A 12,500-nucleotide genomic window follows, 5' to 3' on the forward strand; every position below is an offset into this window, starting at 1 on the left:
AGGGCATGGTTTATTAAATTCCACGCTACAAAGTCCTCTGTGAGAGGTATCGTTCTAGCCTCCCGATAGGTGGAGTTTGTGACGTTAAACCCTATTTATGGTCTACATCTTTAGTGTTTATCGTAATAATCTCTAGGTGATTCTATTGACCTGAGAGTTTTAACAAGAGATTCTCTACCGATTTCCTCAAGTATCCCATGCATTATGTGTTACTGTTCTTGGCCTTCTTGAAACCAACATTCCATCACTAAATGCAATAGTTTGGTGACCATTAACTACCACTAGTTTTCTGTTAGTGGTCGCACTTGTGGACCCCTTTGACCCTTTAGTGGTCTGTGGACCACAGGTTCAGAACCAAAAGCTTTGAACTGAACGAAATCAAATGGAGATCAACCAGGTCGAAACAGTTTGGCAATTACTCATTTTGCGAAGTAGTTTATCAAATACTAAGGACTCGTTAATGTCGTATGTTTATAACAAATAAAAATCATAAAAGTGACCTTAAATATAAAAAGGGGTGTTTTATACAATGGATATGAAAAATACGCAAGCGGTTTAATTTGAAATCTAACGAAACTTTGTGAAAACGACCTAGTCATACAAGATTTTGTTATGCAGTACAGCGCCCCAACACGTCACACTTACTCCAACACCACATCTCTCTTTCTCTCTCTCTCTCTCTCTCTCCCCTTTGGCCCCCTCTCTCCGTCACATGTTTGTTTCAGTTCCCATGCGAGTGTGCGTGCGTGCGTGCGTGCGTGCGTGTGTGTGTGTGCGTGTGTGCCTGTCTGTGCGTGCGTGCCTGTGTGTGTACGTGCGTGCCTGTCTGTGCGTGTGTGTACGTGCGTGCCTGTCTGTGCGTGTGTGTGTGTACGTGCGTGCGTGTGTGTGTACGTGCGTGCCTGTTTGTGCGTGCGTGTGTGTGTGTGTGTGTATGTGTGTGCGTGCCTGTCTGTGTGCGCGGGCGTGTGTGTGCGCGGGCGTGTGTGTGCGCGGGCGTGTGTGTGCGCGGGCGTGTGTGTGCGCGGGCGTGTGTGTGCGTGCGTGCGTGTGCGCGTTTGTGTGTGTGTACGTGTTTGTGAGTGTGTATTTACCTAGTTGCATCTTACGAGAAGGGGAGCTACGCTCGTGGTGTACCGTCTCTGTATCTCGCCATGTCTAATTTGCTCCTAAATTCGTATATGGTTTTTGCACACACTATTGTTTCGTCATGTTTGTTCCATACATCCATCACTGTGGGAAAAGCTGTTCTTTTTCAGTGTGTGTGTGTGTGTGTGTGTGTGTGTGTGTGTGTGTGTGTGTGTGTGTGTGTGTGTTTGTGTGTTCACTTGGTCTTTGGATCACGTGATCGACAGCTATTTCCCTCCTGGAAGAGAGCTCAGAGCTCGTAGGTCCGATCTATGGGTAATGCTATGACCTTGCACACACACACACACACCCAACTCCCCGCCCACGAGAGTCAGAGTAACGACCCGAAGCGCAGCGGTACCTGTGTGTGTGTGTGTGTGTGTGTGTGTGTGTGTGTGTGTGTGTGTGTGTGTGTGTGTGTGTGTGTGTGTGTGTGATAGTAAGTGCATGTTTGTTTTCGTATCTACACGCGCAACCCTTTCATCAACCTAATAAGTAAGTGTGCGTGTTTATGTCGAACACTCCGAACATTACAAAAAATATATACAAAATCATATATTCTTCCCTAAGTGGTCAGTACATTCCAAACAAGAGGACATCTACAGTATTCATAAACACACACAGAAGGCAAACAACGTCACAATTGTATAGATTACACCTCTGCAAACTGTGGTCTAATTCGTAGATTTATGTAATGACGAACAATTCTTTACATATTGTGTATTGTTATTGGTAATATTTTTAGTATTGCTATCACTTATTAAAAATACCATTGTAATGGTTTTATTATTATTAATCATAATATAATTATCATTATCACTACCTGTACTATTATTTTTGTCATTTTAACAATCGTTAAGATATACTGTTCCATTTCCCTTGACAAAATAATAGTTATGATAGACAGATAGATAGGTAAATAAATAATGAATAATAAATGATAAATTATAAATAATAAATGATAAATGATAATAAATAAATAAATAGATAAATGAATAAATAGATAAATAAATAAAAATAAAAAGAATGTAATTTTTTAGAAGTGCACACCTACGCGATATGGAGTTGGAAACTACCCGGTACACAACGTGAAAGCCATCGACTAACCGACAGTGACTGGACAGACAACATGGCGTCTGGACCGTATCCAAGCGGCTTCGTTTGTTAATAGATTTGCTTATTACCAAGTTTTTTTGTTATTTATTTCCGCCAAGAAAATTGCATATCACGTTCATGTATTATAATTTACAAAATTATTACTTAATTTCCCAATGCCTTATCGCGTAGGTGCGCACAGCTAAAATAAAACCGGATAAAATCACTAAATATTGAACACCCTCATCAATACGGTGACGTGTTTGTATCATACGTCATTTACTGAGACTAGACCCTATAACCTGGCATCACCGTGTTGAATAGACAAGAACGTCAGTCATTCCTGTGTCTCAATTATTCGCTATTGAAAATCGACTCGGGAACTCAAAAGAAAACGGGAACAAGAGAGTTAATGAAAGTCTGTGATAAACATCAAATGTGAAAGTTTTAACCTCAGAAATTCATAATTGTTTGAATTCGGGGTTTTGTGTACCTTGTAGGCGCCATCTATCGGTTGTAATGTGCAACAGTGGTCGATTTTTTGTATTCGCGTGTGCGCGGGAATGTGTGTGTACGCGCGTGCATGTGTGTGCGCGCACGTGCATGTGTGCGTGCGCACGTGCATGTGTGTGTGCGCGCGTGTATGTGTGTGCGCGCGTGCATGTGTGTGTATCTGTATGTGTGTACGTATGTGTGTGTGTGCGTGTGTGTGTGTGTGTATTCACCTCGGATCTGCTGCAGTCTGTCGAGACAGCCAGACACCACCCTACGGCAGTGAGCTCAGAGCTCATTAGTGTGTATGTGTGTGTGTGTGTGTGCGCACGCGCGTGTCTGTCTGTCTGTCTGACTTTTCTCTCGATTCGATCGATCGACTAATTTCGATTTTGACGACTCAACCTTACTTTGTAAATGTTTCAGATTAAATTTGGCTCCAATTCATGAGTAGCATTCAAAGTAATTGAGCTTTTCGAACAAATATTGGCTATTTTTTTTTTAATGAAAAAAAAAAAAAAAAAAACAATACATGGGATTTTTTTTTAGAAATTTTAGAAATTGATAAAGAAGCGCATAGAAGTCAGAGAAAACCTAAATGATGAAAGAAGACAAGTAATTTTATAAATTAATAGAGAAGCACATAGAAGTCAGAGAGAAAACCTTAATGATGAAAGAAGACAAGAAATTTTAGAAATTGATAGAGAAGCACATAGAAGTCAGAGAAATCAATTGAATTTGGAGCAAAATGCAAGAATATTACAGTCAAGACGGAATGATTATGCTCAAAAACAGACTAATAATAACTATGGTGAAGCGTTTACATACCAAAGTTAAAAAAATTATACAAATATGGCATACATTGGTCAAATGAATAAAATTTGTAAATATTGTCGAGCTAAACTATTTCAAAGTGAGCCTGCAGGTTTATGCTGTTCTAATGGTAAGTTAAACTTAAAACAATTGATCAACCAACTGAACCACTTAGAACATTAATGGAAGACCAAACTTCAGACTCAAAAAACTTTTTGAAAAATATAATGAATTAATGAAGCGGCCTAGCTGTGGATGTGCTGTGTCTTGCGACACTGCTTCTGACCCAGGGCAGTGGACAAGGTGCAGGGATAGGAGGTGCTAAGATAGGAGGGAGGGTGGAGGGGTGTGGAGTGTATTCAGGGATGGAATGGGTGGGAATGATTTTATGCCTTTTTCTTTTTGGCTACCCCCCTTGTAAGGGGGGAAAACCCTTGGTATATATATGTATGTATGATAATGAATTGTTTTCAATGACATCATTTGGAATGAACCATCAACTGAAATAAGAGGTTTTATGCCTGTGTTCAAAATACAAGGGCAAATTTATCATAAAATTGGATCTTTATATAACGAAGTTGAAAATAATTCTAAATATGCACAAATCTATTTTATTGATGATTTGGATACACAGGCAGATACTAGAAATAATAGATTTGAGGAAACTAATCTTCATACTATCAGAGATTTACAAAACATGTTGACACAAAACAATGAATTAATACGACAAATAAAGACAATGTCATCATTCGTTAATACACCAGAATTAAAATTATCAATATGTGCAGACAGAGTACCAAGTGGAGAACATGTAAGAAGATACAATGATAGATTATCAGATGATATTGGTTTAGTAATGGTTGGTAATGAATTTCCAAGAAGGAATATTGTATTCACTTATAAAGATAATACAATAAGGAAAATTGATGAATTGCACAGATCATATGATGCATTACAATATCCATTGATATATTGGAGAGGAAATGATGGTTATAAATTCAATATTCCACTATACAGGCCTGGAAGTGATATTCCCATTCCTAACAAAAAAGTAACATGCCGAAAGTACTACTCATATCAAATACAAGAAAGAAACGAATGGAATCAAATAATAAAGTGTAGAAGACTATTTCAAATGTTCTTAGTTGATATGTACGCAAAAATTGAGTTTGAAAGGTTGTTATACATACAAAATAATCAAACTAAACTTAGTGGAAGAATATTCATTACTTAAAGATGCCTTGAACAGTGATAGAAATATTAATCCACAAGATTTAGGAAAAGCTGTTATACTACCATCAAGTTATATTGGAAGTCCAAGATATTGGAAAGAAAGAACACAAGATGCTATGTGTTATGTAAGAGAGTATGGTAGACCTGATTTATTCATCACCTTTACATGCAATCCGAAGTGGGATGAAATAACAGAAAATCTACAAAATGGCCAAAATCCAGCAGATAGACATGACATTGTGGCAAGAGTATTTAAACAAAAATTAAATAAAATGATGGATGTTTTGGTTAAGAAGAAAAGCGGAATATTTGGTAAAGTGAAAGCATACACAGTTGAGTGGCAAAAAAGAGGCTTACCACATGCGCATATATTATTATGGCTTGAACAAACTATACATGCAGACAAAATAGATTTAATAACATCTGCAGAGATACCAGATCCATCAATTGATAGAGAATTATACGATATTGTTGTAAACCAGATGGTGCATGGGCCATGTGGTGATCACAATAATCAGAGTCCATGCATGAACAATTCAAAATGCTCAAAAAAATATCCTAAAGCTTTTATAGCTCATACAAGTTCAGAAATATCTGGATATCCATTGTATAGAAGGAGAGATAGTGAAAATGGTGGTCAAAGTGCAACAATAGTCAGAAATGGCAAAACCTACACTATTGATAATCGATGGATAGTGCCTTACAATCCATTATTATTAAAAGCATTCAAAGCTCACATTAATGTTGAAATTTGTTGTTCAGTACAATCGATAATGTACATAATAAAGTATCTGAATAAAGGCAGTGATGCAGCAGTATTACAATTAAGAAGTGGTGAGGACTATAATGAGGTTGACAATTACATTTTAGGTAGATATTTGAATAGTAATGAAGCTACATGGAGAATATTTGAATTCAATATACACATGAGACATCCAGCTGTTCAGCAACTTGACATTCACCTTGAGAATGGACAAAGAGTTTATTTCAATCCAGATAATGTACAACAAAGAATTATTAATCAAAAAAATACAAGTTTAACATCATTTTTCAAATTAAATGCAGAAGATCAGCATGCAAATACTTTACTTTATCGAGAAATACCTAATCATTATACACTTACTCCAGACAAAAAGTGGAAAAGAAGATTAAATGGTAGGATAGTCAAAGCATGTGCTCGAATGTATACAGTATCTCCAAATCAAACTGAATGATTTTGTTTTAGACTACTCCTTAATCATGTTAGAGGTCCTAAATCATTTAAAGAAGTTAAATATTTTGATGGAAGACAATACAATACATTCAAAGAAGCATGTTTAGCAAGAGGATTACTTGAAAATGATGATCATTTAAGATTTTGTATTCAAGAATCAATAATATCTAAATTGCCATGTCAAGTTAGATCATTATTTGGTTTGATATTAGTATATTGTAATCCAAGTAATCCAGTAGGACTTTATGAAGAATTCAAATCACAAATGTCCCTTGATATACTGAACCAGATGACTGAAAATCAAAATGAAGAAATTGATAACATTGAAATTGTATATTCAGAATTATTACACAGATTAGAATCAATTATAAATGAGATAGGAGATAAATCACTTAGAGATGTAGGATTACCAGAACCAATGTTTGATCAATTTAATGGTCAAATCGATTCTGATCCTAATACTGTAGATGAAACAACTAATTTTATTGAAAGAAATGAAATTATGCTAAATGTAGATCAAAGAGAAGTTTATGATAAGATTATTGATTGTTTGAATGGACTAAATAATACTAAGCTTAAATTCTTAGATGCTCCAGGTGGAACTGGTAAAATATTTTTACTTTATCTAATATTGGCTAAAAATAAAGTTATTATTGGAAAAAGTATTTCTGTTGCATCATCAGGAATAGCATCAACATTATTAGATGAAGGCAAAACTGTACATTCAATGTTCAAGTTACCATTTTCATCATCAATATCTGATGAATTTACAACATCAATAAGGAAAAATAGTAAATTATGGAACTACATTAAGAATTGTGATCTCATTATTTGGGATGAAGCTGCAATGTCACACAAAAATATGTTGGAAGCAGTTAATAAAACTTTTAAAGAGATTAAAAATAGCAATGATCCATTTGGAAATGTTACAGTACTACTTGCAGGAGATTTCAGACAAATATTACCAGTAGTACCAAGAGGAACAAAAGCTGATGAAATTGATGCCTCAATCAAATCTTCACAATTATGGAATCTATTTGAAAAATTATCTCTAAGGATCAATATGCGAGTTAATTCATTGAACTCAACTGATTTACAGTATTTCGCAAATCAATTGATTGAAATTGGTGAAGATAAAATCAATAGCTGTGATAATAGAATTGCATTACAATTTGGAAACCGAGTATCAACAATAGTAGCATTAATGGAATCAGTTTTTGACAACTTTGAATCTAATTACACAGATATGGACTATCTATCTGAAAGGGCTATACTTGCTACAATAAATGATGATGTTGACTCAATAAATAATGAAATGCTTGAAAAGATCAGTGAACCAATTTATACCTACAATTCAATTGATAAGGCAATAGATACAAATGAAGAAGTTAATTTTCCAGTTGAATTCTTAAACTCATTAGAAATATCTGGAATGCCACCACATTGTCTAAAGCTTAAAATCGGAGCACCTATTATACTGTTAAGAAATCTTAATTCACCTAAGTTATGCAATGGAACAAGAATGGTTGTTATAAGTTTGTCAAATAATGTTATAGAAGCTAAAATACTCAATGGCAAATATAAAGGTGAACAAGTGCTTTTACCAAGGATAGCTTATAAATGAAGAGCCAATTAAGTTTTCTAGATTACAATTTCCAGTTAGATTATCATATGCAATGACAATTAATAAATCTCAAGGACAAACATTTAAAAAAAAGTTGGCTTAAATTTAACAAACGAAGTATTTACGCATGGACAATTATATGCTGCTGTATCAAGAATAGGAGATCCAAGAAATTTATATTATTATCAAGAAGAGAAGACAAAAAATATAGTCTACAAAGAAATTATCTAGAGATATGATTGCCAATGAAAAAATCATAAAAAAGTAAAAAATAAAAAAATAAAAATTTACCAACAGTGGCGATAGTAACGTCCCTGCCCAACTTTCCGTCCATACAATGCAGTAATAATAATTTTTAAAATTTCTAAATGTATATCTCCTCTAAGAGTGAATATACAAAAATAAAATCCCCGCTAATTATTGAGTAAATTTCTTTGTAAATTTTCTCATAATTTTATGTGAAATATCTGGCGGGTACATTAACAATCATCTTCCTTTAAAAAATTGGATAATTTTCATTGAGAAAAAGTATATATATATTTTTTTAATTTTAAATTAAGAGTTTATCGAATTCATCAACATGCTGAGATCTCAGGGGCGAAGCCCCTTTCTAACAAAATCTAGTAAAATAAATAAAAATGTGACTTGACCTTACGAGTATACATGATAGTATAATTTTGGGTTTGAATTCAAGGTACCGTTCATACTACAGGTTTCAATCGCCGCGGTTTGAATTGCGGCAGTTAAATCACAATGCAAGTCAATTGAGACATTTACACACAAACGTGTAGGATTTTCCTTGACTCCGCTCTACCGCGAGGTTCAAACCGCTAGTGTGAATAGGGCCTAATATTTCACGTACCTTATCATTGTCGATGATGTTGGTTGGAGAATTCTTTCGTCCTGCGTTCTTGGTTTGAATATCACTCACTTTAAATTATTCTTATCACTAAACATCCACGTTTCTATAACTAAACGAACTCACAACAAAACATCTATATGTTATGATGCAAAACACATCTTAGATAATATTCTTCAAAGTTCCACAAATCACACACACAAACAGACATACACTTCCGTCAAAGTCTAGAGTTTAAATGCTTCGCTCTTCTGGATAACACAGTACCCCGTCATAGAAAACGTAGAAACAGAAATTGGTCGTCACTTAAAATCGTTTTACACTGGCTGGTCTCACTTCAATTGTCGTGCCTTCGTTTGAGTTAAAACGACTTCGGTTACAGTTTTTTTTTTTTCCAAATAGCCAAATGTCAAAACATCTTTTCTTTTATATACTAATAAACTAAATAGCGAATAAACAGGTGACAAAACATTACGAATATTGGACATAGTATTGACGTATTCTAGTGGAAATATAGAATGCATTCGAATCTATAACAGCTGACGAAAATCAGTCCAGTGTGAACCGAATCTTGTGTAGACACGATTGAACAAATGGCATTGCTTTCTGAACGCTTCTTCACATCTTCAAAAAGGTAGGACAGTTTGAACCAATTATTCCAAAGAACATCAAACAATATAAGTCGGTTGTTATTATGAGGACCACAGTGGAAATAAGTCTTTTGACTTTCTGTGCCATCCTCGGATGTACAATTATATATACTATGTATAATATTGAGTCTTATATGTATTGTACTTATTGTATGTATGATTGTATCCGAATAAAATTCAATTCAATTCAATTCATGTCATGATAGTGAAGGAATTAACAGAGATGGGCGCGTTCCTCGGTGCGTTCCTGTATGCGTTCCGCTGGAGTCTGGCCGCGGTTAGCACTCTCAAACTATTAAAGCAATATAGGTGCCGGTATAGTATGTGGCGGCCTACCTTTTGGATGTGGCCTACGAAATTTTTCTTGGGTATAGTATATGGCCTACCGGACTTTTATTTCACTATGAACCTGTCTGTTAAGCTTTAATACACACACACACACACACACACACACACACACACACACACACACACACACACACACACACACACACACACACACACACACACACACACACACACACACACACTCTCATGGCGCTGTGGTTAGAACGCTGAACTGCCACGAAAGTGGCCCGCAGCTCCTAGTTCGAATCCTGCCCAGGGCCGAAATTATTTCGATAATGCTGCGCTTCGGGTCGTTACTCTGACTCTCGTGGGCGGGGAGTTGGGTGTGTGTGTGTGTGAAAGGTCATAGCATTACCCATAGATCGGACCTACGAGCTCTGAGCTCTCTTCCGGGAGGGAAATAGCTGTCGATCACGAGTCCAACACGTGATCCAAAGACAAAGTGAATACACACACACGCACAAACACACACACACACACACACACACACACACACACACACACACACACACACACACACACACACACACACACACACACACACACACACACACACACACACACACACACACACACACACACACATACAAACTCATGTTCGCCTTTAGCTGAAAATGTAAAGATTATTTAAAGACTTCAGATAAAAAGTCATTTGACGGCCAAACGAACAAATGTAGATGTTACCTTTAAGGCGCCATCACACTGGGCAATTTTTCCTTAGACTTTTGCAGCGGATTTACAGCCCGCAGTTTTTGGTAAGGAATTTTATATTCTGGACCAAAAAAAAGAAAAAAAAAGGCACTCTAGCATATCAAATAACATTCTATATATATTTTGTTGAGAAAACAAAATAGTTTTCCATAGGGATTTTCCTCCGGAAGAAAAAAATTCTGATGGTGGGCCGTACCACCAATTAATCGGTGGTTGGAGGAAGAATACCCCCAGTATGATAACCTATTTAACCGGTTTGTTAATGCGTGGAATTCGTTACCTTCCACTGTCGTTGAAAGTAGCACAATAACATTTAAAAATCCACTAGATAAATACTTGGACTCGAATCCGTAAATAAGATATCCCTTGCAATAAAAGATCTGACAGCCCGGCAATTAATTGTAATTGGATAGGATAGTGGTAGCAGTAGTGTTAGTTCATCTTCTGCCCTGTTTTCTTAACTGTAGCTTAGTATAGTAAACACAAACAGCCTCGTTAGGGCCAGTAGGCCTGCTGTTGTTTGTTCTTCCTTTGTGTTCCTTTGTTCCTTTGGTTTAATCCATTTCGATGCAAAGATGCGTTTTCTTCAGGTGAAAAAATCACCTGACGACAATTAGAAGAATTGTATAAATCGCCAATAGTAAAAAGATATCTGCTGTGATGATATTCATCCTTGGAATAAAATTACTTGGTGACAGCCAGAATAGAATGAGTTAAGAGTGGCACATAATCCACATACATACATATACACATACATATACCAAGGCTTTTTCCCCCTTACAAGGGGGGTAGCCAAAAAGAAAAAGGCACAAAATCAATCCCACCCATTCCACCCCTGAATACACTCCACACCCCTCCACCCTCCCTCTTATCTTAGCACCTCCTGAATGACGGGTCATCCCTGCACCTTGTCCACTGCCCTGGGTCAGAAGCATAGCCAGTATAAACTACATCTTAAGATGATTTCATTAAAGAGAATGGTTCTCAGGACACGATCTGTTCCGCATTTTGTCCCAAATTCGTGTTCAGTCGGAGAACACTGTTTTCCTAATGAACATAGCATTGGTATGAAAATGTACCCCTCCCCAGAAATCAATGGTTGTGTACTTTTAGCAAACGTTTGTTGAAGGTGTGTGAAAAAGCATGTTTAATAACAGCAATATTGGAAATTTATCAATGTAAAATCGAATACAGTAACAAAATAAATTAATTTTGATTAAAATTTTATCTTTGTATGCGATGCTAAGTAAAATATGCAATACGAACTTTAAACAAACTTTTGACAAACGTTGAAAGAAAAAGTACTACTTTGTCTCAAGTATGAATAAAATTCCTAAAAGTGTATAGACAGCGTTCTTCATGTATGATCTATGTGAATATATATTTGAAATATCATAAAGAAAAACACTGTTTCATCACATACATCAAAGAAACTTTAGCATATGACAACCTTTCAACATCCGTTTGTATAACATTTGCTTGCTGTAGAGGTTGTGGACCAAGAACCACATTCTTGTTTACAGACACATTATATGGTTTAACGTCACAAACTCCCCTCTATCAGAAGGCTAGGACGGTGCCCCTCACAGAGGACTTTGTAGCGTGGAATTTAATGAACCATACCTTTGGTTCAACTTCGCCGGTGGCAGGGTTCGAGCCGCCATCCCTTCGACCTTCGCCGTAAGTAACAACGCCTTTATCCACTCAGTCAGCGAAGTTCCTACAGTCACGTACCTACGAATAATAACATTGATATTAAATTCTTATTCCGCGTATGGTGAGTTATATTAAATTGTTTGTTTTGCACTGTTTTCCAGCAATATCGTCTTTGCGTTATCAGTGGATATTGTTTTATGTGACTCCAAGATATGAATGGATTCTTAGATTATTTTTGATATTCAGTATTAGAAATTAGAAACCATTAGTAAGCATAGATATTAAAGCACACACGCACACACACACACACACACACACACACACACACACACACACACACACACACACACACACACACACACACACACACACACACACACGCTCGGTGGCGGATTAAGCACTGGCCTCACAAGCCAGAGAACCGGGGTTCGATTCTTCGGCCGGGCGGAGATAAATTGGGTTTGTCTCCTTTCACGTGTAACCCCTGTTCACCTAGCAGTGAGTGGGTACGGGACGTTAGTCAAGGAGTTGTGACCTTGCTGTCCCGGTGTGTGGTGTGTGAGTGGTCTCAGACCTACCCAGAGATGGGCAAAAAAATTAGCTCTGAGCTCACTGCCGTAGGGTGGTATCTGGCTGTCTCGACAGAGACTGCAGCAGATCCGAGGTGAATACACACAC

The 12,500-nt window shown here is 36.7% G+C and overlaps 1 protein-coding gene across 1 annotated transcript in view; it reads left to right on the forward strand.

Moving 5' to 3' along the window:
• The window catches only part of LOC143022350 (uncharacterized), a 31,036-nt gene that overhangs the window by 6,531 nt on the left and 12,005 nt on the right, over positions 1-12,500 (forward strand). The window contains exons 2-5 of the mRNA XM_076180502.1: positions 4,163-4,391; positions 4,801-5,009; positions 5,244-5,403; positions 6,187-7,560. Of these exons, the coding sequence (XP_076036617.1) occupies positions 4,163-4,391; positions 4,801-5,009; positions 5,244-5,403; positions 6,187-7,560 (1,972 nt within the window). The remainder of the gene's footprint in view (positions 1-4,162; positions 4,392-4,800; positions 5,010-5,243; positions 5,404-6,186; positions 7,561-12,500) is intronic.

Source organism: Oratosquilla oratoria, chromosome 44 (genome assembly GCF_046742065.1).
Source record: "Oratosquilla oratoria isolate Oo_2021 chromosome 44, ASM4674206v1, whole genome shotgun sequence".
Taxonomy (NCBI): domain Eukaryota; kingdom Metazoa; phylum Arthropoda; class Malacostraca; order Stomatopoda; family Squillidae; genus Oratosquilla; species Oratosquilla oratoria.